The sequence below is a fragment of the Motacilla alba genome, chromosome 21, assembly GCF_015832195.1.
Source record: "Motacilla alba alba isolate MOTALB_02 chromosome 21, Motacilla_alba_V1.0_pri, whole genome shotgun sequence".
Taxonomy (NCBI): domain Eukaryota; kingdom Metazoa; phylum Chordata; class Aves; order Passeriformes; family Motacillidae; genus Motacilla; species Motacilla alba.
Genome location: NC_052036.1, coordinates 504,712 through 531,919, shown reverse-complemented (window position 1 = coordinate 531,919; position 27,208 = coordinate 504,712). Strand labels below are relative to the sequence as shown.

At 46.3% G+C, this 27,208-nt stretch overlaps 2 protein-coding genes across 2 annotated transcripts in view; one reads left to right on the top strand and one right to left on the bottom strand.

Moving 5' to 3' along the window:
* Positions 1 to 532: 532 nt before the first annotated feature.
* On the bottom strand, positions 533 to 4,555 carry DFFA (DNA fragmentation factor subunit alpha). The gene is made up of 6 exons (XM_038159834.1): positions 4,315 to 4,555; positions 3,919 to 4,080; positions 3,680 to 3,810; positions 2,702 to 2,891; positions 2,186 to 2,340; positions 533 to 1,489 (listed from the first exon to the last, which is right to left on the bottom strand). Exons 1-6 carry the CDS (start codon positions 4,409 to 4,411, stop codon positions 1,286 to 1,288), a joined length of 939 nt encoding a protein of 312 aa, XP_038015762.1. The 5' UTR covers positions 4,412 to 4,555; the 3' UTR covers positions 533 to 1,285.
* A 58-nt stretch (positions 4,556 to 4,613) lies between these two features.
* The window catches only part of PEX14 (peroxisomal biogenesis factor 14), a 66,666-nt gene continuing 44,071 nt past the window's right edge, over positions 4,614 to 27,208 (top strand). The window contains exons 1-2 of the mRNA XM_038159666.1: positions 4,614 to 4,671; positions 8,759 to 8,806. Of these exons, the coding sequence (XP_038015594.1) occupies positions 4,636 to 4,671; positions 8,759 to 8,806 (84 nt within the window). The 5' untranslated portion in view covers positions 4,614 to 4,635. The remainder of the gene's footprint in view (positions 4,672 to 8,758; positions 8,807 to 27,208) is intronic.

Below are 27,208 nucleotides of genomic sequence, written 5' to 3'. Positions count from 1 at the left end.
AGCTGCCTGCAAGCTTCTCCACTAAATCCAGTCAATTCCCATCTGGGTAGCTTCACCTGAAGGGAGCCTGAGTAGTTTTGTTTATTGGTCTAAAATTAATGTTCAGGATATTTATTAGTTGTACTGTCTGCCTATGCCATAATGAAGCTGGACTGTTGCATGCAACAGGTTCACCTGAATGCGTGCTGTAGGAATACCCTGGGCCATTTAAGGCTGTGCTAGATCAGAGGATTTAGCATGCTGCTACAAAACACATCTGTACCTACTAAAACTTCCTCAGAAGTGTCATCTCACTTGTCAGATGCTTTTCATACACCTCTGCTGTTCTCACACGAGAAGAGCAGATTGTGTCAGGTGGGAGTTCAGGTGCAGTCACCATGATGAACACACATTATGCCGAAACACTTTGTGTAAGTTAAGACAGTACTTCTGTGTTCAATTTCTTCATCCTCTTTCCTTAAGGTAATACTGTATTTATCAGCCCATTCTTTTCATTATAGCAGCTGGTGGAAATATCACAACCAGTCCAACAGTAAGATAAAAAGTTTTTTACTGATGTTAGAAAAAAAGACTTTACCAAATTTAAAAATAAGCCCGTTAATACAAAAGCATCATGATGCTATAATAATGATTAGGAAAATAACACAGCTGGCCAAATGCAAGTCTTCTGTCACACAGCCTTACAAAGCAATTATTTCCACCTTGGCTGTGTTTTACATGATAGTTCTTACACAGCATCCAGGAGGCAGGAGTTCCTTACAGAAAAAGCACTGAAGTTGAAGGACTTTGAATTTACTTTAACTGATTAAATCAGCATGAGAATTCACATTCCTAGATCCCAGGCTGGAGCTTAAAGCCAGGCAGCAGCTGGCTATGCCCTCTGCCCTGATCTCTGACTGTGCCTCAAAGTGTCTTCCAGAGATCCTCCATCCTTTTTACACTGAAAATGGTGGGAGAGCAAAGTAAGCAAACTGCCTGGGCCTTCAGGAGCTGTATCCACCATTATCAGATGGAAGCTGCTGGCTACCAACCAGCTATTGAAAGCTGAACACTTTCATGCTGTGCTTAGCAATACCATTGTTCTAGCATTCTGCAAAAAGTCAAATCCCTATGCTTACACAATTCAAATCACCAGAGGAGTTTAAGCCTCAGGACAACGTCCAGATTTTAGTTGCTCTATAGCCAGACCACAGTATGACCAGCAAACTATGGTTCCAGGATGTGTCTTTGCTTGTATTGATCCTAATGCAAAAGCAAACCCCAGACTGCCAGCAGCAATGCAGTGTTATTTTTTGCGTTTTGCACTGGGCCAGTCCCCCCAGGGCAGCGTTTTCTTGCCCTTGGACGTGCTGCGCAGGGAGTGCAGCGTCTGCACTTGCTGAAGGCGCTTGGAGAGCTCCTGCTCACAGGCTGCCTGCAGAGCTCCAGCTTTCTGCTTGTCCCATCCCAGAGCCGAGGCCAGGGCTGCTGCGTCTTCCTTCAACACCAGCTGCAGCAAGACAGATTGTTAACAGACTTTTCTACTGACTCCCTGGCCACTAACCCTCTGCTGCATTAACAATGGCAGGCACGAGGCACCTGGGAGCTGCAGATGTTCCCAGCTTTCATCACCTACCCCGTGGGCTAGTGGATTTCCAGTAATTAGCCAGCGCTCAAGGCTGGAAGCTCTGTTCAGGTGTTCAAAGGAAGAGAAGCAGTTACTTACTTTCTACAGCAGGGAAAAGCAAGAGTAGCAAGTTCACAGCTTGAAAGAACACCTTCCTAAATGGTTACAGTTTATCTAGACTCTCCTTTCCAGTCTATATTTACATTTTTTCCCAAAGTAAGGGGTTTTATTTTGATTTGGGATATATAAAAGAAACACACCTGGATGCATAAACATATTTTTATATGTTTAACCCCAAATAACCTTGCTGGTAAGACAGCTGACTGATTTGTCAGAGACCAAACCCAAAATTATTTTGTGGCTTTTCAGAGGACAGAGCAGAGCGTGTGGACCAATGTCTGTTACAGAGGAGCTCCAGGTCAGGGGTAGTGTTACTGAGGAAGAGAAATCAATTAAATTCCAGCACTTTGAAACAATCTACTGACATCAGAGCCTCCCGAAGCAAGGACAGCTTCCCCTATAGCCTCTCTTTTGGAGGGAGAGCTTTGCCAGAATATGATTTGTGTCATTCTCACCCACCTCTAGATCCTGACTGTCCAAGCAGAGCTCTGGAGCAGGTTTCTCTTTCAGAGCAGCAAGGACCTGGTTGCTGAGGGCTGTAGTTGCTGAAGTATCAGTGCTGCTGGCACCTGTGTCAACCACATCCAACTCCGTCCTTGGTGCAGCCTCAGGTTCTGAAAAGGAGCAGACTCAGTACAGCTCCTGACAAACACAGGACAGGAAAAGTGGCCTGGACTGCTTTGATGGTTGTGAGATTAATAAAATACACATCCCATCTAGGCACATCCTGGAACTTAGGAAATCCATAATGTTAAGGAGGACTCCAGAATGTAAGCTTTTCTCCCAGTCTTCTGCTTTCAGGCTCTGTGAGAAAGCAGCAAGAGGCTCCCTGGTCAGAGACTTCCTGAACTATATACACTACAACTGCTCTTGTACCAACCCCTTTCACAGCAGCTGCTCAAATTCCTCACTCTACTTCATTCCACTCAGCTAGGAGTTGAAAACCTCCCTCTCTAGCATACAAATGCTCCCTACCTGCAACTTTGCTTAAGATACTGTCTTCAGTTTTCAAGGCCTCGAGGTAGAGTTGTAGGAGCTGCCTTGACTGCCGCTCTTCTTCTCGTCTGTCCAGCACCTGCTGCAGGGTGTCCTGCAGCACCTGGACTTTGGTTTCACCTTGGGCAAGTTCTTCTGCCAGGTCTGAGCATGGCACATCAATAAGCACCTTAAAACATTGAGAGGGCTCCTGAGTAACTCGTTTCATGGCACTTACTGCAATACAAACAGAACGTACAAACCCTCCTGAAAGCAAGCATCTTCCACGAGGTTTCTTGGCACAGCAAATCCCCTGAGTTCTGAGAGGCTGTCGTGGCACTACACCAGGCAGCATTTTTTACTGAAAGCCAAAAGGCATCCAAGGTGGTGTGGAATCATGTGCAATTTTTGCAGAAATCTTGAAAACTAACGGCAAAGCACGACTTCTTCACAGTGTGTGGAAATATTCAAAGGAAAGGCAGTAGCCTGGGAAGCTGCACATTGGGGAGAACAAGAAGGGGCAGTCGTTGCCACACCTCACCACAGACAAGGTGCAGTCAGAAACCTGAATCAGTCAGCTCTGGAAAGTGACAGCAGTTCTGCAAAGCCCTCTGGAGCAGACAGACCTGGCCTGCTGCTCAGCCTCCCCTCTGGTCATACTACCCTGGTGTGCTGGTTCTCCATGGGAGGCACCACCACAATGTGTGCCTGGCTTTCAGGAATGAGCCACCCTCAGTTGCCATCTGGCCAAATCCCAACTTTTTGCCAGAACTGGAACAACATACTGTGAAGGACAGTTGGGGATTAAGAGCATCCTTGGACACTCAAACGTTTCCCTTCAAGGAGAAGTTTGACTCTGGCACCAAGAGCCAAAAGCAGCAGCTGAATTAAGCCTGAGCTCTTGTTTATCGAGTCTCTTCTCTACGGAGGCAAGAAGGGCAGAGGCAAGGACAGGGACTGGGGGTTTCCCCACTGTACCTGGAGGTCTTCTTCAGACATCAGGATGATGTTGGACAGGTCATCCTTCAGCTGCCTGGCCAGTTGCTTCCACTTCTCGGCAGCACTGTCCACTTCATCCACAGGCTCCGAGAGCCAGGACGCTCCGCTGTCTGACACAAGAGTCACTGGTTTCATTCCTGATCACCCGACCCTGCCTAATGTCACTGCGTGTGTTCCAAACACACCTCCCCTTCCATGCTTCCTCACTCACAGCATACCTAAGCTTTTGCTGGACCATTTCTCGTCCTTGGCCAGTGCCACAAACTTGGTGTTAGGTGGCAAACACAAGAAGTAATCTTCATCATCCACAATGGTCCCATCTTCCGCCAGTACCAAGGTGATGGGTTCCCGGGCCTTGTCAATAGCCAGAACACCACAAGCTGCAGAGCAGAAAAAATACTTAACAGAACGATAGAAGGGACTTAGCACTGCCCGTTTATTACCCTCAGCACAAGGGACGGGCAACTCTCAGTGACTGAGGCTGGAGAGCGGGACCTGTCTCCTCACAGTGCTGCACATCAGCCGGGTCCCACAGCGGGTCCTAGAGCAGGTCCCAGAGGGTCCCAAAGGGTCCCACAGCGGGTCCCAGAGGGTCCCAGAGCGGACCCCCTCACCTTTATCGCGCAGCTCCCGCAGGCAGGACGCGGCCACGCCGTGCTGCTCCGGCCCGTCTCGCCGCCGCACCACGCACCGCTTCAGCCGCGCCGCCATCGGCTGCCGCTCGGCAGTGCCCCAGGGGCTCTCCGGGCGGGGAAGGCGCTGCCGCGGCGGGATCGGCCCGGCCCGGCCCGGCCCGGCTCAGCCCGGGCGCTCACGGCACCGGCGGCGCCCCGCGGCACGCATCGCTGAGCCGGCGATCGACTGGCCGTGCCTGCGGCGCCGCGGCGGGGGCGTTGCATCGGGCGGTCGGCGATGTACTAGCCACGCCTGGGAAGATGGCGGCGGCGGAGAGAGCGGAGCAGCCGGGGCAGGTGAGGCCGGGCCGGGGCAGGTGAGGCCGGGCCGGGGCAGGTGAGGCGGCCGGGCCGGGGCAGGTGAGGCGGCCGGGGCAGATGAGGCCGGGCCGGGGCAGGTGAGGCAGCTGGGGCAGGTGAGGCCGCCGGCCCGGGGCAGCTGAGGCGGCCAGGGCAGGTGAGGCCGCCGGGGCAGATGAGGCCGGGCCGGGGCAGGTGAGGCGGCCGGGGCAGATGAGGCCGGGCCGGGGCAGGTGAGGCGGCCAGGGCAGGTGAGGCGGCCGGGGCAGATGAGGCCGGGCCGGGGCAGGTGAGGCGGCTGGGGCAAGTGAGGCGGCCGGGGCAGGTGAGGCCGCCGGGCCGGGGCAGGTGAGGCGGCCAGGGCAGGTGAGGCCGCCGGGGCAGGTGAGGCAGCTAGGGCAGGTGAGGCAGCTGGGGCAGGTGAGGCAGCTGGGGCAGGCCGGGCCGGGGGCTCCGGGACCCCCCGTGCACCGCGGGCTCGGGCTGCACCCGGGCTCCGCGCCCTGGGCGAGCAGCGGCTGTGCGGGGCTGGCTGAAGGGTGTGCAGGCCGGGCCCAGGGCACAGGCGTGTTGGCATCGAGGGTTTGTGTGTGAAACTCGTCAAGCGCTCGAATAGGAGAAGAATAAATACAAACACGGCCAGAGAGAAAGGAGACGGCATACAGCTGGGTTATAAAACTCTGTGGAGCCCTGTGCAGGGTAAGAGTTGGGCTCGATGATGCTTGTGGGTCCCTTCCAGCTCAGACTATTCTGTAATTCTGTGACTAGTTAGACGAAAATATTGTCTCTGCATTGCAAATGCCAGGGATGGAAGGAGATCCTTGAGCCAAGAGCATAAAAGGACAAACCTGAAAGGGGAGAGCAAAACAAAAATGTAAGCTCACTGGTTTGAGTGCTCAAAAAACCACTAAAATCTTAAGATATTTTTAGGCTGGGACATGAAATGAATGGGGGAACCAGAGGAAAAAACAGAAGTGTGATGGAGTTGTGTATGGTATAAATCGTTATTTTCTTGAAGGCCTCTTCCAAGCTGGGTTCTGTGACTCTGTAGCATCACCTACGTGTGATGTAGGTGTATAGAGTGTAGGCTTCATCTCACTCACACTGTCCTGGTCACGATCTAGAGTCACTTGTATGTCACTGCAAGCTCAACCACCTCGAATTCTGTGCCCTCCTGGAGCTCTGGCATCTCACCACTGATCCAGACAGAGTGTGTGCTGCCAGTGGGGTTTGGGAAAGTCTTTCCAGTGCCCCCAGGGCCCCACTGCAGCAGCAGGAGGGGAAAGGTCTGGCGGTGTGGGCAGCTGGGAGCAACACAGAGCAGCCTGCCAGTGACACATTGTTATGTGCAGTCACTCAAATCTGTCCTGGTTTGGCAAAATCTCCATGAGCCTCTCTCTTGATCCCTTTACTTTGGACTGAGGAGGCTCAGTTTGTAGGGAAGGCTGTTGAACTAAAGTGAAATAGAAATAGGTTACATAAAGCCAGTACTCTTGGCTAGCCAGCACAGATCTGGGTTGTGCAAGGCCAAGTTACCAAACTCACAGGAGGCAGGGCAGCTTTGCATCACCCAGGTGTTTTCATCAGCCCCACTCTGAGGTGCAGGCATTGCAGTCCATCCCTCACACTCCAGGTGAATGCTTCCAGAATGAGGAAACCTGGAACAATCTGTGGCTGCTCCATAAAGCACCTGGGCAGTCTACGGGGCTGGCAGTTTCTGAGAAAGAAATCTGGTTAACTGGCAAATGTGGTTGCCTAAAAACATTCAAAAAACATTCGGGTTCCTTTGAGTTTGGATATTGTGTTTTCCCACTGCACGCTTAAACCACGCCCATTTATTTATGTTGCTTTACCTCAAAATAAGGTTCGATGTTTGGAAATGGCAGAGTCTTGCTTTTTAACCTCACAAATGTAGCTGAAAACACTCTGGGTGTTAAAGAGGAAGAATCAGGTTCTGTCCCACTGCGTGCAGCAGTGCTGGATCCTCAGGCCAGAACGAGTTACTGACCCCCCTTTTGGTGTCTGTCCTGCATCCAGGGTGTGAGGAGCCTCTCGTCCAGCTGCCTGGCAGGGCACTGGTCAGGAGCCTCTGGTCCATCTGCCAGGCAGGCAGTGGTCAGGGGCCTCTGGTCCAGCTGCCAGGCAGGGCACTGCCCCGAGCCGTGCCCCTGAGCCGTGCCCCGAGCCGTGCCCCTCACCTGTGCCCCTCGGCCCTGCCCCTCACCTGTGCCCCCGAGCCGCAGGAGCTGCTCCCGCCGCAGGAGCCTCCTCCTTCCCCTCTGTGTGTGCCGGTCCGGGGCCGCGGGGCCGCTCCTGCCGCCGCAGCCTGGCTGCCTGCTGGGGACAGGTGTAGAAGGTGTCCCAGCCCATGGCAGGGGGTGGGGATGAGATGATTAAGGTCCCACACTGTTCTGTGGTTTTGTAAGTGTTTACCATCTCCTGCGGGTCTCACGCTGGTGCACATTCCTCAGCCAGAGCTCTGAGGAGTGTTCAGTGCTCGCAGATGCTGGGGACTTGGATGGAATTTGAGAGAGTCTTACAGCTGTGCCTGGAGAAAGGGGATGTGATTGAAGGATATATATAGTACAGCGTGTGACTGTTTGAGGGGACAGTTTTGGAATTACACAAACCCATGAAAATATCTTCACAAGTCTCACAGAATGTAAACACGGCTCCTCTTATGCAGCCGTTGCAGGTTTGACACTGTTACCAATGCTTTTAGAAAGTTGTCCCCGTTGCACTCTAAACGTTTTGAGAATTTGATAAAATATTTGCTTTCTGCCCCTGGTGATGTTTGCTTATTTATTGCCAAGCTTTCAACATGAGACTGTGAGTAGTGGCACTGCCTCACTTAACATGTTTATGTTTGGGCCCCATCATGTTTCCTATTACAAATCAAGTTAATTTAGATGCTGAAAAGGGAGTGTCAGATGTCTTATGGCTTATTATCTGTTTTTCTTAGTTTAATTTTCTCATTCTCATGAATTAATATATTGCCTCAAGCAGTGTGGGGAGAGGGGAGTACTGCAGCTCAAATGAAATCGTTTACGTAGATAGAATTATGTTCTACAGGCAATAAATATTTCTACCAGGGATTTTAAAATACTTTGTTTTGTTTAGAAATCATGTTCCTTGGGCCTTTAGCAATGTCTTTACTAAAAAAAACAAAAGAAAAGATCCTGTCTCTCTGTTACTGATTTTTTAATAGTAAAAGAAAGAGAAAAGCAAGATGATGGTATAGCCTGTGAACAGGATAAGCAATTTCAGATTTGTCTTGGCTATCAGTGTTTCTTCAGTGCTAAATATTTTGCTCTGGGAATTTCCTGAGGATATGAATTCAGTGGTGGGTCCTTTCTTTCTTCCTCCCTCCCACCCAGAGGTTATGGCAAGTGATCCCAGAGAATCCCTGCCCACCTGTGGGGTCTGGCTGGGTCCTGGTGATGATCCTTGTCTGGATGCAGATGAGTTGCAGTATATTTGAGTTTCTGGCACCCTCTTGTGGTAAATACTTATTTTATCTATATTGTTTTTGTGTATTTTGCAAACGGGGAAAATAAATGTTGAGATACTTTGAAGGTGAGGTATGTGCATAAAAATGAGGAATGGAATGGGAGGACAAAACTTCATCTCTTAATTATGTGTGGGAAGCAAGGATGGTCCTGGTACTGCTGGCAGTCTGTGAGGTTTAGGTAAATAATGGTTATTTAGAAATCTTTACAAGAACGGTTCAGGAAACAAAGGATGCATTTGTGGATCCTGGAAATGGAAGAAGTATTTAAAGATCTGTGTTCGTGTGGCCACTGCTCTCATGCCATCTCTCAGGAGTCTTGCCAGCTCTTGCTGCTGGCTCTAAAATCAGTCCTGCAGATTCTGTAAATTCCCTTGTTTTACAGGGGGAATTAATACATGTTCCTGTGGTTCTGACCTTTTTGTCTTCAGTCCTCCTCAGAGCTGCTGCTGATGGCACAGACAAATGTGCCTGCCCAAAAGCTGCTCAGGAGCTGCTTCAGGGGCCCTGCAGATGAGTGTTTCTGGCGGTGCCCATCGGGTGGCAATGTGACCTCACTCTTTTTCTGCTTCACAGGCTGGCTCCTGCCCTGCCACTGAGAGCGCCGCGTCTCGGGAGCCGCTGGTAAGTTCCTCGAGGCACCAGAGAATTCCTTGTTGATAACACACGAGTTGTTCTCTTTGCTGCATCGTTTTCCAGCCTTTGTTTTTTATTTCTGAGGAGAGATGTGAGTAAAGACTGTGAACCCAGAGAAGTCAGTATAATGCATCTCATGACAGGTCTGTTGGTGAATTCTGTTGCAGTGGCAGTCTCTCTGATGGCAGTGTGCCATCCCTTAATTGCATGGACATCTCTACCTGAGGTTACCTGAAGTTGTGGACACCATGTGCTTTGTGGTGGATTTGGTGGTTTGCTTTTGGAGGAGTTGGTTCTCCCTGCCTTAGAAAGGTCAGGGCAGGCAGCAGATCATCACAGCATGTGCTGGTCAACAGCTTGTTCTTTCTCCAGGCAGGTTCTAACATTACCTTAGATATAATTAATTTGTTACTGTATATGTGACTGCAGAATTGCTCAGAGGAAGTGTATAGCAGTTGTATATATTTCTGTTTGGGTGGATTTTCTTACTACATAAAATTATTTATACACTTAAAGAACTCCAACATAAACTTTATTCTCTCAATGGTGAGTCTAGCATGTGAACTAATTAGAGCCCTCTGAAAGGTGGAGGTTTCCTTCCTATTTTTTTATTAACTTTTAAAAATTAATAAACTCTTACAGTCTTTGTCACATTTGTTTAGGAGTCAGTATTGCTTCCATCTGCTCCTCTGTGGATGCCTTGTTAAACGAGCAGCTCAGGTCTGTGAGCCAGATGACCTGACTTCCACCATCCTGCTGTGGCTTCCCTGTGGCCAGGATCGTGCAGGCTCCCTTCCCCACAGGCAGGAGATCCTGGCCCATAAACCAGACTGCAGGCACATGGTGCCGTGTCATAAAAGTGTTCAGGGCAACACCAGAGAGCCCTGGCACAAACCCAGCAGTCAGCTCAGGGGGGGAGTGTGCTGCAGCTGTCACCCTGGCCTTCACCTTTGGTGCTGAGCAGTTGAAGAGTCCAGAGGAGGGAGGAAAGAGTCTCATGACCAAATTCTGCTCTGCACCCCCTCACCCTTTTTGACTTTATTGGTGAGTGGAAGGATTCAGTGCTTCACAGGACTGACCTGTTTGGATCACACCAGCACACAAGAATGAGAAAGCAATAGAATCAAAACACCTTGCATTGTATCAGCAGACAGGCTGTTGTTACAGTCTCAAGCTGCTTCTGTATTGGATTTATGCTTCTACTGGACACTATCCTGCAAGGTGCTAAATGCAGCATCTTGCCCTGTGCACGGGGACACTGTCTTCTGCCTACCCTGTACCCCTGCCTACACCCTGCTGCTTTCAACGGGGCCCCAGCAGAAGCCAGGATTCCTAGTTGTTTGCACAAGGACTTCAGCATTCTGCAGGATCCTGTAGCAGACCCAGTCTGACACATCACATTGTGTCCTGCCCTTGGGTCTTCGAGGGCACCTTGCAATGGTTTATGGCCCTACTGAGGCCTTCAGAATGCAGCCCTTCAAACTCATGTCACCATCCAACCTGCTCTTTCTCCCACCCACTTTAGATACTTTGGGCCACCGAAGTGGAGCTAACAGGCTCCACACCCGTGCTGTTAGTCCCCTGAGTTATCCAGTGTCCTCACAGTGAGCAGTCCCAGCTGAGAGGCCCTCCCCGGCGGGAGGTCACTGTGTCGGAGCAGTGGCAGTGCTGGAGGGCTGGCACAGCCATAATTCCTGCAGCACAGCGGACGCTCATTTCCCGCCTGTTGGTCGTGGCCCATTAAAATCTGCCGTGTAGCTCCTGGTGGGAAGGGTAACCTTGTGTTCACAGAGTGTCAGCATCTCGCTCTGCTGCTGTTTACAGCCACGTTTGTCATCGCCGGCGCGGGATCAGCTTCTCCTTGAGCCCGGCTTATCAGCGAGCACTGCTGCATCCCCTGCTGCTTGGAGCAGCCACCTCTGATAAGCCTCGGAACACTTGTGGAATTGGAATAGGTTTGTCTTTTTACAGCCACTCAAAGCAAAGTCCTGGCATGTGCAAAGGATGTAGCTACATAGGGCAAACTCTCTTTCTGTGAGGTTAAACCAGTGGAAAATGCCCTTTACATCAGGAGTCTGTTTCCTTGGTTAATGTCTCTCCAGAATGTATCTAATCATCTGTTTAGCTTGTTCTGTTTCATCGCTCGCAGAGTCTTGTAGCTTTTTAACCATCCTCTGCTGCTTTTGAGGTGTTTTCAAGAGCTTGAATGTTTTTGCTGTTGGCCTTTGCTTTCTGCCCAACCTTCTGCAGCCTAAATTACAGCTCTGAAGGTTGTGCCTGGAAGAGCCTCCCACAGGAACCTGGGCTGCAGGGAGAACCTTAGGAAGGAGAGTTGTCAGTGAGGCCTTTCGATGTGCTGTTTGTTTGTTTGGGTTTTTTTTCTGTCACAAAACACATTCATTCCCTAGCTGCTGCTTGGTATCTGGAAGTACTAGTTGTAAATATGAAAGTAGTGGTTGTAAATGTAAAACACTCTCCTGGTTGCTCACTAAGTTACAAAATCCCTGGGTCAGGATTCTTTTGCAGATTATTTAATTTTTCTTCTTTTATTTTTAGCATGTTCTGTTTCTTTCTGTTTCTTGCTGCAGAGGAAAGCAGTTAACATTGAAATGTGGACATTTTATTCCTTTTTTTACAGGCTGTCAAAAGGTACAAGTTAACAAGAATTACTGCTGCCTCTATAACAATTGGTGTAGAGTTTGTTGGAATGTGCTGGAGCCCTTGTGGCTTTTCCCCACCCTTTGTTGAATTGATTTTCAAATATTTAAGGGTCAGGGTAATGGCCAGAGCACTTTTAACTCCCCTTTTTGTGCAAACATCACAGGGTACATTGCAGTGAGTGTCAGACAGTAGAATTATTAAATCCTTTCTGGTTTGTTGTCTCATTTTGCACCTTATCTGTTCTATTAAGCTTCCTTTCAAGTAGGGTGCGAGTACAGAAAATTTCATTTAGGTTTCTGAGAAAGGAGCTTTGCAATTGAGATTTTACTTTTAGCTCTAACTATTGTCCCTGGAAGTTGGTGGGGAGTGATTGTAAAACTGTTGTTTTTACCATTTGAACAAAACCGTGACTGGGAATGAGGAGAGGTTACAGATTTGGGTCACAAGATTTGAAGGAGCTTTTTGGGGTTCGTGTTAGTTAAGAGTACTCCCCATCACACTTCTGTTTTCCATTTTCCCACCCTTTGTTGTTTAAGACAAGATTTATACCTGTTTACTGTACAAATTTTCCGTCTGCCACAATGGGTTTGTTCCTCGTGGTGGCGTACACTGAATGATTCTCTAAAGGTAAATCTATCCAGAGGGGATTTCCAGACAGCCAGAGTCAGTAGGCAACTAACTTACAGCCCCCAGGGAAACATTAGTCAGAGTAATTTACCACTGTCAGCAGGAGGGGGAGAGAGACCTCAGCTCCAGGACCTTCCGCCCGGGCAGGAGCCTCTGTGTGCTGATGCTGCAGATGGTTTGGGGGGGCCTGCAGGTGCTGCTGGGGCATCCCAGTGCGGGCCAATAATTCCACCAGGCTGTGCAGGGCAATCCCTGTGCAGATTTTGGGTTTATTGGGCCACGGACAGGGAGTCAGAGGTGTGTGACTGCCACGCACAATAACCTTTGGTTTGCTGCAAAGAGAGCTCTGTGGTTTACTAAGCAGAGCTCTCTTGTGTTTGACCTTCTGATAAGTTCAAGATTATTGGGTTTTGCCTGTTTTTCTCTCTTTCTTCTGGGTGTTTATTGACTTCTTTTGTCGTTCATGCAAAGTGCACTTGCTTAATCTGTCGATTCCTTTTACTCTGTTGATTTAGACAAATATATTAACGTGTTCCAAGCACACAGATGCAGTTTGACTCACTGAGCGTAGTTAAAGAAGCACTGCCATACCAGGTTAAACTGCCCGTTTGAGGTCAGTGGAAAAGTCTAAATGACACTTCAGAGTGGTGGATGAGGCAGCACACCCAGGACAGGGACAGTCTTTCTCTGCCACTGACAGGGGCATGAGTTAGTAGCTCATAATCTTTTTTGTGCACTTGTGCAGGAAAGCTCTGAAAGCAATTTCTACTTGCTTTTCAGACAAACCAACATCACTGGTCAGAAGACTCTTAAAATGGTTTTAAAATAGTTGTAATGCACTAAGTTGTTCTTTATGAACACACAAGGAAAATAAAGTTCAAGGAGTTAGGTTAGAGTCTTCTATAATGTTAGCTATGATTTGACTTTCAGAGATGCCAGGTCTCTCACTGAAGGTAAAATGGACAATGCTTTAAGACACTGGAAAAACACACTGGCACACAGTTAGGAAATACTTAACACTTGGTATTTTCCCCTTGAAAAAAACCAAATTTTTATGTTCATGGGATGTTTTCAGGGTCTGAATGTGCTGCACCTACAAACAGTATTTTACAGCTCATGCCCTGCTTTGCTCAGCTGGCAGGAGGACTGGGAGCACTTTGCTGTGGGCACCCCAGCTGTTGGCATGGGGCACAGCAGAGAGGTACCTGCACTGGGAGTGGCTGTGGGATCAAGGTGGGATGCAGGCATCATTCCTGCTCCAGATGTGGGAGCTTTGCTATGTGCAGAGTAGCTTGTAGAGGGCAGCAATTGCCCACAGTTGTGTGTGCTTGAGGAGAGGAGAGACCAGCTGAAGAACCTCACCGGAGTGACTGACTGTGTTTTTAGCTTCTTGAAATAACTTTATGGAGGAACTTGTACTTTGGAGTGCCTCTTGACTCCACAGCATCAAATTCCTACTCTGAAAAATGTTGCTAGAGACTGTTAATTCCTCTCCTGCCTCTGACACCACCGGAGAGCTGGACTCCTTTTGCCCAGGCACTGCCTGTGTCATTGTTACTGCAGTCAAAACCAGTCTGGAGACAGCCTGGGATCCATATAAGATTACAGCTGCCTATAACTTCCCTCATTTCTTGCCTTCCTCCTTCCTTTTTGGTCTTCATCTCCTACTTTTACCTGGGAGATCATGCCATTTGAAAACGTTTGCCATATCTGTGGCATCTTCGTTGTGCCTCAGATATGTTCATCATATTACAAATGAGGTAGCAGGGGCACAAAAGGCAGAATATTCAAGAACCTGAAAGAACTTTCTCTACAGAACACAGGATTGCATTCTGCAGATTCTTCTGATGCCAGCACCTTCAGAACCAAGATTTGCCAAACTGGGAAGTTGAGAGTTGGTAAAAATCTTGGATTTGAAGTCCCTGACCATCGTACTTTAGAAGGAATTTTCACTGCTTTTCGTATTTCTTGTGTTTCTCTATGTGTCACTTACATTGCAAATCTTTCCAAACAGCCTAACAATTTCTGTTTTTTTTTATTTGTGTGTGTTTTGTGTGCACATTTACATAGCACCTCTCTCTGTTACATTGTACAAACCGTGTCCTCTTCCCAGCTGTCGCCCTGTAACATGCTTTGACAAGTGTCAGTCTGGAAAAATAACAAAGAAAACATGCATGGCTTTTTAGTGAAATGATTTTACGGCTGGAGAGAAGCAAGAGAGGGCACTCAAAATAAGTGCCACTTCTTTGCATTACTTGTTTCATCTTCTGGTCAGAGCAGAATTCTCCTCTGCTGTCAGTGTTGTGGTGTTTTGTCAGGCATCTGCACAACCTGAGTGATGGTATTGGGATACAGTTCAACAGTAGAGGACATCTTGCTGGAATGGAGATTCCCAGCTATACAGTGAGAATTTCCTGTGTCTTCCAGCTTGCTTCTGTTTGTTTTGTGTGCGATCCTAAGTGTTTCCTTTCCTCCTTAAGCATCTGCACCCTTCATGTGTTTGCAGACAGTTATCACATCATTTCTCCTTCCCCCCACCCCCATTCTGGTCTCCTAGCCAAGCTCTACATATTTAGCTCATTTAATCTTTCCTCATAAGTCAAGCCCATAATTGACAGCTCTGACACAGGGAGTCACATTGGTTGCACATGCTGCCAACAGGATATAAATACTTTCTGTGCAGATTGAGAATTACAGACAGGACTGTGATGAGCCTGCCCCCAGCCCCCCAACACTGCATTTTTGAAAACCCCTTTCCTGACTCAGGTTGCCACGATTCCATAAAGGTGGATTTAGCTTCCAGTCTCATGGTCAGCTGGCAAACAGCCAGTAGGCCTCAAAGCAGTGGAATCAGGTCCCTTGGGACATTCAGCACTGGTGCCCCATGGGATTCCAGCTGAAATCCTTATGGGCTGGTGCTGAGCTCCCTCCATACACGCGGCTGCCTCAGGCTGCTGAAGGCCATTCCTTCTGGGGAGGAAGCTGAGCTCCCTGAAGGGAATGGCTCCTTCCCTGTGTGTGCCAAGAGGAAGCTCAGGTGGCACTGATCCATGGGCAGGGCTGTGGGTGGGTTTGGGGGTCCTGCCTGTCCTGGCAGGAGCTGGGAACCCAGGAAGGTTCCCACCGGAGGAGGAGGCAGCTGCATGTCCATGCACTGGCACACACACCCCTCTTTCCAGCCAAGCATAGTTGGAGGTTGCTTTGTATGACCTGTCTGCTCAGGTGTGTTGCCTTCTCCTGAAGATGATGGGTGAGCAAAGGAAAGTTGTGGAACTGGTAAATGAACTGCCTGGCCTCTGGTGTGTGCTGTGTGAGGCTTCATATGCTGCAGCTTCCCCAGCGGGCTGGCTCGCAAACATTACATGTATTATTGCCAGGCATGCAGCATAAAGAGAACATTTATGAAAGGGAATATCAGAGGAAACATTATAGCAGGGACCTTATAGCCTTTCCATTATTATGGTTTAAATCTTGACGTGGTCTTTATTTGCAGTGACACTGGGACCAGTAAAAAGTGGTTTTTTTCTCTTCCCCTCCCTTCCCCTTTCTCCCTCCTTTTCATTCTTTTCTTCCACATCCTGTTCTGAAGCTGTGGTGCAGAGATACAAATCGTTAAACATGCGAGTCCTCGGAGAGCCAGGTTTCAGTTTGTGTGGAATCAGCCCCTTTTGACTCAGAAGTTGGAAACCAGATGACTCACAGTGATGCATGTTTGTTGTTTTTAATAACTGTCGTTTTGCAAAATATGGTCAAAGCTTCAAACCATGACTTCTGGAGTAGGGGTGGTGTGTGTTTATTTTTAATTTGGGAGGCTATAAGCTGGAATGAGTTTGTTGCTGCCGTCTTCCCTTCAAATCTGAAGTAGAATTACAGCATTGAAAATGTGAAAGATTTTAGACACAATTTTTTTCCTGTTACCTGAAAAAAAATTACTTTACGAATCAATTACTTGAAAAGGCTCCAGGTGCCAAACATCTGGTGGGATTGTAGGCCCCTGGTTTATGTTTATGTTTTTTAATATATACCCAAAGGGACAGGTTTCTTAAAAAGGAAGCGGGCAGATGTTTTGAATTTGTGGAGTTTTAAAAAATAAATGCAATTCCTTCTTTATCATTTCTATTTCTAACAAAATTCTCATCTATCTCCTTTCATTTAAAATAAGGTAGCAAGTGTAGTATTTTAGTGCCAAAATTCTCTATTGGTAAAATCTTGTAGCAGTATGGAAAATATGAAATTAGCTACACATTTAATTTTCTAGAGATTTATTACTGCTTGTACAGCAGTTTGTAAACTCTAAGGTCAGTATTAAGCACTTTATGACTTTTTTGTGTTTTACTTCTTAATTTGCCTCAAGAAGTATTGTAATTTGTTGAAGTTCTGCAGGTTTGTTTTGCAGGTCAGTTAATTTGAAGTGTGGATTTACCAGTAGAGGGGTACCAGGATAGAGATTTGACTCTTAGTGTAAAGTGGCCTTGTGGCAGAATTTGTCATGGCCGTGGGTTTTCCTCCAGTTCAGTTCTCAGATCTGGGTGCTTTGTAACCATGTCTGTCATGATTTATATTATGGTCTGTTGCAATTGCTGTTGCACAATGAAGGGCTGTGCTCCAGTCTAAGGGAGGCAGACTCTCAGCCTACCTCAGCCTGTTGCTTCTTGTTAGAGAGTGAAAAGGCAGCTACTGATTTAAAACAGAGAGCTTTGGGTTCTGCTTTTAGGCTGAGATGGGATATCTCTGTGGTGGTTAAAGTGCTAGAAAAAGCAGACTGCCTCTACTCTGAGGAAATACACATCTGTGTGCTGGCTACTGCTGGCCAGCTGTGGTCTGATTCCTTATTCCTGTCAGGAAAGAAGTAGCTTTTGGTCTTTAAAGGTGAATGTACTTGCTTGTGAAAGATAGTGCAGCAGTGGCTTTGGAGGCTTACATTGTCCTCTCACTGCGAGCTGTGATAGCAGCAGAGCAGGATTCCCCACCAGGACACAGGGGACACCCCTCGATCCCAGGAGACCGAAGGGGAGTTCAGGCTCTCACCCACCCCGTGCCTGACTTCCCTCTGAGGCTGCCAAGAAGGATGCCAATTTTTCCATTTAGCTGACTATTGTATAGACCTTAAAAGGGAAGGTTTTAATGCAGTTGGCTGTGATATGGACTGTTAAAGGGAAGTTATTTATTTTAACTGGCTGCTGCATGGATTATTACGAGGGCATTCTTTCAGCTGCAGCTGTATATTGACTGGTGGATGTGCCGGGCTCTATTGGTAGTAGCTGTCATATTGACTGTTACAGAAAAGATCTGTATTTAAGCCATAACACTGCACTGGGATCTCCCAGGCAGGATATTAATGCTAATTCATCTGCTCACCCCCTGCTGTGAGTGTTATTTGTTTAAATCTGTAGAATCCCACAGCGCATTTATATCCTCGCTAGAGTGAGCTCCGCTCCCTGTAATTATTTAACATTATATGCTGATATAAATTGTAACAGTTAAAGAATGGTAATGAGTTGCAAAAAACCACAAACTTAACCTTAGAAATGGCAGAGTCAGCTCTTAAAACAACAGCCAGCAACTTTCACTGTTCCCTGTCTTTTCCCAAGTCCATATGCACAGTATTGTGCATACATTATGTGTGTGCGTGTGTGTTCATGCTCGCACTGGCAGCGGTGCCAGGCAGGGCTGTAATTATGCAGAATGTACTGTGAAACTTATGCACACTCTTAATTACATACAGTGCCTACGTACAGCGAGTTTTATCTCTCTGCAGCTCAGCTCCTTGATGAGTTGTTCTGATAGGTGATTGGAGTTGGGGCCACCACGTCGACAGGGAATGGAGCCCCTGGATTCTCCTCCCGGGGAATTGTGTCCCAAGGTTAAGCTGAAAGCCATCGGGTGTCACTGTTGCTCTGTGTAGGCTCAGCTGGCAGTGGATTTGTGTGGCAGTAAAAACTGGACTTTGGAAGTAGTATTTTTGGCTATAAACATCCAAGGCATTCACACATAATTTATATATAAAGTGCATGTCCATACACACCATTTAAGTGTGGGTGGAGTGAGCGGAGGTGGCTCTGTTGTGCGTTAGCTGACTTTTTTCTTTGCAGTTTCTGTTGCCTGCTATAGTATTCGTGTCCCAAAATGCCACACAGGATGGGCAGCTACTGCTGAATAGCTCTGCATTCTGCTCTGAAGTGCCTGGGGTTCAGCAGTGGCAATGACCCGATTTCTGTATGTAATTTGCCTGTGAACATTAACCTGTGAGGAAATTTTTGGATTTATGATGTGACAGCTGTGCTGTAGAAACAGCAAAATTATATTCAGTTTAGATTTCTTAAGAGCTTGGGAACTACAGGGATTAAAAGGTACTGTAGACATTTTTAAGCTGTAGTATGTGTGTCAAAACTCATTGAAAAATCAGGTTTGCATTCAAACGGTTCATCAATAACATACAAAAAATTCACCAACTTAAAATGGAGATGACAGAGAAAAGTCATGTAAATAGCAAAAAAAAAGTGTTTTTAAAAGACTTTATAGTCTGTGTCCCTTCCGATTTCAGGCAGAGAGTAGAAGCTGGAGTAAGAGGAGCTGAGCTTGTGCTTGATTTGCAGAGTAGCGTGATGGTCGGTTGGGCTGCGTTGGCAGCATGGACCTGTGCCAGACTTCACCACAATTCATACTGTGTCAGTTTAATAAATGCACTACTTAAATTATGAAATTACAAAAGAAAAAAGAGAATGCACTTATTCAGACTCTTAATACATTAAAAATAAGGCATTAAAACACTGCCTTTTTTTTTTTCCTTCCAGAATCAATAATGAACAGGAAGGGTTGTAGACATTAACAGTCATGGACATTCAAGCTCTTATACATAAATTATCTTAGAAAAATGCACATACGACTTGAATAATGTAAATACATTAATGCATTTAATAATTTAAACATTAAAGCGCATTCAGGAATCCGTGGCAGAAGCTGTTCTGAGATAAGGAACGGTCCTGGAAGTTGTGTGTCCCGAGATCGATGGCTGGCTTCTCCTTGAGAAAACTCTCGGGGGAAGTCAGGCTGTGCAGCTGCAGTGACCGCCTGGCCCAGGAAATCCCAGGGCATTACCAGCTCTCCTGCTTTCCACCTGCTGTTCTCTCCCTGCCACGTGCATGAGCACTTTGTGCAGGACGTCTCAGGGTCCCCAAAAGGCCAGGGTACACTTTGACATTTAGGTTTTTTCTGTGAAAAAAAACAGAAACAGCTGTAGATGAAACAGCTTCAGAGAATGAAAGTTGGTAAGGGTCAGTTGGAGGGAGTGAGGCTTGGGGAAGTAGTGCACTCCAGGAATGCTTGGCTTTTTCTCAAAGCCCTGAAAATCAGGAGGTTGGCTCCAGTGTAATGACAAATAAGGGGATTTATTCTGTTCCTGCTCCTCTGCTCTGTGGATTGAACCATCTTCAGCACTGCAGAGCACCTAACAGCAGCACCAAGGTCCCCTCATACAGTGCATTTTCCTGAAGATTTTGAGCTGTGTTGTTTTTTCTGATGTACTTCAAGGTGGAAGGTGGTGTATCCACCCTTCATGCCACTCTTCCTGGGTTCATAGCCCTGCTTTTCTTGCCTCTCCTGCAGGCAGGTGCTTTGGAGGTCATTTGCACCCTACAGCCCCACTCGTGGAGTGGGATAAGGTATCGTGTTCAGGCCTAGATACTGATGGAGCTAATGATGGATCTAATAAAAAAGAGCTTAGTCTGATCCCAAAGGGAGAAGAGTTGGGTTGGTTAATTAAAGGAGCCTGGCACAGAGCACCTAGTAATTATAGGTGCAAGAAGTCTGAATTTGAAGAGGATGGTGCAGCTGAAGAGGGAGGCACCCAGAGCTCTTCAGGCTGTGGGCAAGAATGCAGCAAAACCAGATCTGGAAGTCAGACCCGGGCAGAATTCCTTAGTGAATTCTTATTTATTCAATTTTTTAATGAGGACCTGAATGTCTCGTTATGTATTTATGTTTTTGCATGCACATGTGTATGTACAATTTTAGTTACACCCTATGGCTGGGAGGGTGGTTTTATTAAAGACCAGAAGATTGAGAGACAGATGTTTAAAGAGACACAGGCCTTGCCCTATAGTAGCTTGGGATAATTAATGCTGACTGCTGCATTGGTTGTGTTATCAATGCTGCTGGCTTGTTATCTCAGCATCATCCCAGCACCCAGGAGTCTGTATCACTGTGGGGCAGAGGGGCTGGTGCCACCAGGACCTGCTGGGAAATTGCTCCCGAGCTCTTATGTAGGTGTAGGGTGGGGAGCAATGCTGTGTCATCACACTGTCATCACCAGTGCTGTGTCTCTTTATAGTTAAGTTCCTTAAAGCAAAATTTCTCAAACTTAGGTTAGAACTCCAAAGGGATGCAAAGGCTTCAAAGGAAGTCACAAAGTCACTCTCCAGTAAACAGCTTTCTACTTGTAATTACTATCTGGGGCTCTGTTCCTCCTGGTTTGAAGAGGTAGCATTTACTTAGGTAACTCTTATTTTCCTGAAGGAATTTGATGCCATCTCAGCTGAGGAATGTGGGATGAGCCACCACAATAAATGAGTGAAAAAGGGAGTCAAGCTTGCATAAATTTTGAGGAGCAGTGCTTTAGCAAATTTTATTTTCTGGGGTGAAGTTCTGGAAATATTGCCTGAAATGGATCTATTAACTTCACCCCATGAAACAGAGACAGTTATTTTGTCCCCGGTGGATTTCTCAATAGACCCCATCTGGGGAAGGCAGGACTGTCTGTGCAAAATGTATCATTAGTTTTAGTGCTCAGGACTAAATAATCTTCCTCTGTCCGTTCAGCTGGTGTGCTGCATAGTGATGGGTGGATCGGATTAGAAAATGAAATGTTAGTTCTAGGGATTTTAGATCAAAAGATAAAAAGCATCAGTTTTTCCAACTATAGGAGGAAATGGTGCACAGAAGAAAACTGTTCTGAGATTTTGACTTGTGTGCTGACCATATGTATGTGCTCCTTGGCTGTCCCAAGTGTAAAATACACAAATGTTAAGACACCTCTTTTGAACTGTTGAAATGAGGAATGTTCCTGGTTGTTTTGCCCAGTTCTGGTGAGTCTGTAGCTCTGATCACCTGCACAAAGCAGCCCTGAGTACCTCGAGCAGGCAGTGCCCCTGTGAGAGGGAATAAACCTCAAGCCTCCCACACCTGCCAGGGCGCAGCGTCGCTGGTGGTAGGAAGGGGTGTGTCTCTTGGATGTGGGAAGCTCCTGCAGGGGATTTTTCATAATCCTGCTGAGGAAAGGACTCGAGTGATGGGATGCTCTGGACGTGGCCTGCAGGGAAAGCAGAGGAGTGGGTGGGGATCTCTCTGGGCTCTCATGGCTTAACAGCCATGTTTAGCTGGATTTAGGAGGTATAAGCATTTATGGTAAATTCTACTGCTGTATCACAGCCTGCTTTCTGCTTTACTAGCTTTGTCTCCATGGGGGTATTCCATACATTATCCCATTTCACAGCCTGAACTTTTCCCCCTACTTAGAGGATTACGTGGGGCAGAGATGTAAGAAGAAAGGGAATCTTGACACTGCTCCACCTTTTTATCTCTGTAACTCCACGTATATCTGTCTGTCTGCTCTCACAGGGGCCAGGCCTTCTGCCTTCCAAAACCCTGCTTGGAAATCGCTGATTCAAGCAGGTAGCAATTTTAGGGCTCCTTACGAAATAAATGCCTCCTGTGTGCTCCCCTGGCACTGGGATTTCCTCTCTGATTTATCCTGCTCAGGTCTGCTAATGTCCCTTGACTAAACGGGGCATGCTGTGATGGTGTGAAGGTCATTTTCTATATGCAGTATGCATTTCTGCACTCATGGTGGGAGAGTAGGACATCTGAAGCAGCATATCCTGCTGGGAAAAGGAGGAAGAAAAGGATAGTCTGGCTCTTTTTTTCACAGCGTCTTGTGGTGGGATGAAGGTTTTGACAGCCTAATTCAGCATTTAGAGAAAGAACCAAGCAGAAAGATTCCCCCTCACCCACTCCTTGCAGCCCAGCTGTGACGAACTGACAGATAATTAACAAATCAAGACCTCCTATTAGCCTTGTCCCTGATGCATTAAAGCAGCTCCTATGTTGCATGTGTCCTTTAGCTAATGCCTGTGCTTTCTGGCTGCAGAGCGAGCTGGGTACATCCCTTCAGAAAGGGAAAGGGGCCTCTGAGATGTCGATGCACAAATATTTCCAGGAGTAGAAGTGGAAGTTGTCTCTGAAAGGAAGCAGTGGACAGCAGGTGGGAGAGCAGTACCATAGCTGCATGGGAGTCACTCTGATGGTGCAGTGTGTCTATGGATTATCTTCTGGCAATGTAGGACTGAAAGGGATGTATGGAATTATTATTGAGTCCCTCTTGTTTTTACAGAAAATGGCATGAGTTGAAGCAGCAATTGACAGGGCAAGTTTTCTGACTGGGACTGGCCAAGCCTGTAAATATGACGTGCCAGGAAATGTGGTTTGTGGAAGAAACAGACCTCATGTTAAGATCTTAATATTACATTGTGAGCAGTGAACTGTTCCCCTCCGTCCTCAAGTTGCTGGAGCTGTGGGTAAGCCCCAAATAAGCTGCTTCTCGTCACTTTAGCTCCTCTCTTTTGGAGAAGAATGACGAGGAGTGTCAATATCCCTCTAGTTCAAGACATTAAATAGACACAAGCCATGGGTTCAGCTCAACACATGTTAAAGGAGAGAGAGATACCTAATTGCATCAAAGCCACTCTTAAGTTCATGTATGTGGAGCCCATCAAGCTGAAAGCATCCAGACAGCATCTGCTGTTATCAAATCACTCTTGAGTCGAGCTAATTAAAATAGAGCTTCATTTTTCTGAACCATTGTTTGGCAGGAATTTGAAACAGGTCTAACCCAATTTCTGTGTGTTTATGAGCCTTTATTATATCAAAAGTACTTTTCTGTAAATGTACAGGGCAGTGTTAAATGAATTGATCCGCACTGTATCGCTGTAGATGCACGATGGGCTTCCTAATGATTTCTCTTTTAGCTTTTTCCAGATATACACCAGAAAAGCTTGCTTTGTCCCTTATCGTGTCATCTTCCTTCTCTCTTTTCCTTTCTATCTCACTCTCAAGAAGGTAAATGTCCTTGTATTTCTTTCTTTCATATCCTCCTCCTCCACTCTATTGGGATTTTTGTATTATTAAAACATTTACGCATTTGCTGCCACATGCAAATGCAGAATAATAAACCAGAACTCTTTATACTCCAGACAAGAGCAGGAGGTCTCTCACCACTGATTTTCACCCTGTTCTCATCCCTGTTGGTTACAGGGGATGGAGAGGAGGGGAATCTTGCTGTGTTGGATCTGTTTGGTACAGGGTTTTTTTTTTCTTCAATTTCTTATGTTAAACATTTTATAAACACTTATATTTCACCATTCAAATTCTGGGTATCATATTCCTCTTTGTAATTTGCTACAAGCACGAAAGTTAAAGAGATGTAGAAATTTCTCCCTAAAGACAAGTTGCACTCTGTGGCATATGAAAGCTAATTCATGAATATTCTCTGCAGAAAGGCAATACCACAAATGCGGCCACTCTGCTCAGAACATTTGAGTTGGAGTGGCAGCCCAGGGAAACAGTAAAGTCAGGAAATAACTGATTTTCTGGTACCCAGAAAAATACAGCTCAAGTTGTTCATATGATATTCTTGAATCTTACATTTATTTCCGAGCAGTGGATTCATATTACAAAGAAAGAAAGTTAAGGATTAGCATTAAGTAGAAATCCAGACGGTGATCTGTCATGAAATATCCCTGCAAAGGTGATAAAGACTTCGGACTTTAAGAATAGATGGAAAAATACAGAATAAAACCTGTTTTTCTGTATAAACTTCAAGGAAGTTTGCTCCTTTTAATGCAGTTAATTCACCTTGGAATGGAATTTCAGTGCATTTTATTTTGCATTCAATGCAGTTAGTTCTGGATGTGTACATTCAGCTCCTCTGTACAGCCTAAGACAGTGCACAGAAATGTGTACTGGGGGCAAGTGCAATGTTCTGCCATAAGCTGACCTGTGGGGAAGGTTCTATTGGATGTTCCCAAAATTGTGAAATATTATTGTCTCTGGTTCTGTGCTTTTGGAGAGCTTGTTACTCAGAAGTTTGCTCTTCTGTTCATTGACAGCGACTCTCTCCTGATTCCTCTCTCAATAAATGTGAGTGACTTTAATGCTGGCAGAAAGCAGCAGTCACAGTATTCAGAGGGCACAGCAGGGATGTTGTGCTGTGTGCTTTTTCTGTAAGTCTTGTAATCAGACCTAATCTGAGGGCCCTGCTGCTGTGGGCTTGCCTGATCTATTTATTCCATTCCTGTCTCCTTTGCTGAGCCCATCAAGGTGTGCAGGGGATACTCTTCTTTGCAGCAGCCATCTCATCAGCGTGGCCCCTTTCCCAGCCAAGGGACAGGGCCAGGGCTTTGAGGGAAGAGCTTCTGGTGAAGCACAACTGCACGGGTAAATTCAGATATTCTTACATGCAGAAATAATTCCAACAACAGCAACATTTCTGCTCACATCATGGTGAGTACAGGATGAATGTCTCAGATCAAAGAATATCCTCATAGGCTTTCCAGCATTTCCTGGATGTGCAGTTGGTGCTGTAGTTTCTACTGCAGAAAGAAGTTTGCTGCTCTAGCAAGAAACACTCTTTGTGTTTTACAACACCACCAGCAAAGTCAACCATTTGGTCTAAGGATCCAAAAGCCCAGGAAATGCATCTCTGGGGTTCCTCGTCAATTTGGGACCTAATGAAATATAGAAAATACTCAATAAAAGCACCCTTATTACTTTAAATGTTTAAATGTGGAGTTTTTAGCCATCAGGTTAATGTTTTTGTATCTTTTTTTGATTCGATTGTGAGCACTTTTCCAGGTATCTCTGCCACTTGAGCACTAATTGGATTTCCACAGATAAACGGTGCTAGCTGCAGCCCTTACATCACAGTGTTTTTACTTCATCATCATTTTATTTGTTTTTACTGTAAAGGTTAATAAATCTTGGTGTGTTTAGAGTATGAAACAAGGCAGGCAGGCAGAGAACTGCAGCGTGAAGGGGTGAAGTTTTATATGCTGCTTTCTCAAGTCAGAAGGGTGGGAGGAGGAGCAGCTGCCCTTTGTGGTGGTTCTAATGGGCTGCTGGGTGTGTTAGTCACCCAGGGAGTGATCCATAATCCTTAAGATAAAAAGCGTTGATCTCTCCACTAGTTCTCAGACAGAGCTCTAAGGCATTTGAATTGGGTTACCATTGATTTAAGGTGGGGAGAAGACTGTAGTGTGGGTCTGCTTAAAAAGGGATATACGGGATTTATTTAGCTTATTTAATTTTTAAAAGAATATTGGAAGCCTTTCAGTGCAAGTGTGCCAAGTTCCCTATGGTTCTCAAGGAAGTTCATACAGTACTTGCCAGTATTTTAGTGAAGAACTTACTGAATGGCAGATTTTAGTCAAAATTTGGGCTGCAAATAAATTTCTGTGAGAATTTATCAAGGTGCCAGATGTTTGCTGTCTCATTCATTTGTTCAGGAAAGTGTGTATTTTTTTATCTTTGTCATGGTTTCCTGGGAAGGTGAGCTTGACTTCCTACCACAGCAGAGGATTTCCAGCCACAAAGGCAGTGTAGAAGCCCTTTTTGGCCCTAGAGGGATTGAAACTAGTGCATTTCAAACACCAAATTTTGGACTCTGTGGCTTGATAGAAATCGATTGACCGGCCTGTACTTGAGCCAAAGCAGCATTAAAGATTGAATGTACTTTTTTCTGTTACAAAGATATGAAAATGCTTTGTAGCTCCTTTGGATCAGCTGCAGACTCCTGTGAAAACTGCATTACAGCCTTGGGTTTCCAGTCGCTCCAGTCTGTAGCAGCAGTGGCCGTTCTTCCCTTGGTGCTAATTCCCTGCTGTGGACCCAGATTTCAGAGAGATTGTTGATGCTTTCTGCAGCATTTGTCAAGGAAATGGCTGCTTTCTTTTTTTTTCCTGAAGTGAGTAATTGTTTATTAATTTTTCAGCACATAAAGAGCATAATTATAATAGTCCCTGACATGTGCTGGCTGTGCCAAGGTTTAAGAAAAATAAAACCCAGCAGAAAGTGCTGTTTTGAACTGTCTCTGATTTTTCAGGCCTTCCTGCTTTGGACCCAAATTTCTGTGTAGGAATTTGGGACAAGCACACAGGCATCAGTTTAATTCTCCGCAGAATTAATTCTCCTGGATGTTTTAACTCAGTTTAGGATGGTGGGATATTACTCAGTTGTTGTGAGAAAGCAGAGTAGGTGATCAGTACGCTCTTGGTACACACAATTTTTTGGTATGCACAGAGCTGTATAGGTTGAGCAGCATCCTGGATTTGTCCTGACACTTCTATGCTTTGTTTCTTTAAGCAGGGAATGTAACATCCATGAACAAAGCCAGATTGACCCCAGGGGAAAATGAAGTGGGCCCATTGTTTGCAGAATATTTATGGTCTGGACAGCTACCATGGAAATGTTCCTTATGTTTGCCATTTTACTGTGTTTCACCCCTGTTGTAGAGGAAGCAACCTAAGAATCAACAAGGAAGCTCAGTAGCTTTTGGGGCTGGTCATGCAAGTTGCTAGATTTGCAGGAGGAATTGTGTGATGTGAGCTCTGTTCTGCTGAGAACTGGACAAAGGCAAGGGACGCAGCTGCTTTTGAATCTATAAAATTATTCCACTTGCAGTCCCCACAGACGGGGCAGCTCTGGCCAATCAGGCTTCTTGCCCCTTACTTCGTTTTTCCCTTAATGGGGCAATTAACAGCAGGAACAAAGTGCATGGTCTGCTCAGCCTTTATTATTATTTGTGTTGTAATAAATGTTAAGGAGGCCAGTTGCAGACCAGCACCAGGCACTGTGCAGATGCAGAGGAAAAAGACCATTCTTGTCCCAAAGAGCTCGAAGTAAAAAAATAAATTAACAAAAAGGTCTTACAGTATTTTAAGTCCTTCTCCTTTTGCTGTTTCTTCCCAACTGCTGTGGTTTGCATGATTTATTGTGCACCTGTCGCAATTTCCAGCTTCTTTAATGTTTTCAACGTGAAACCTTTTGTGTGTT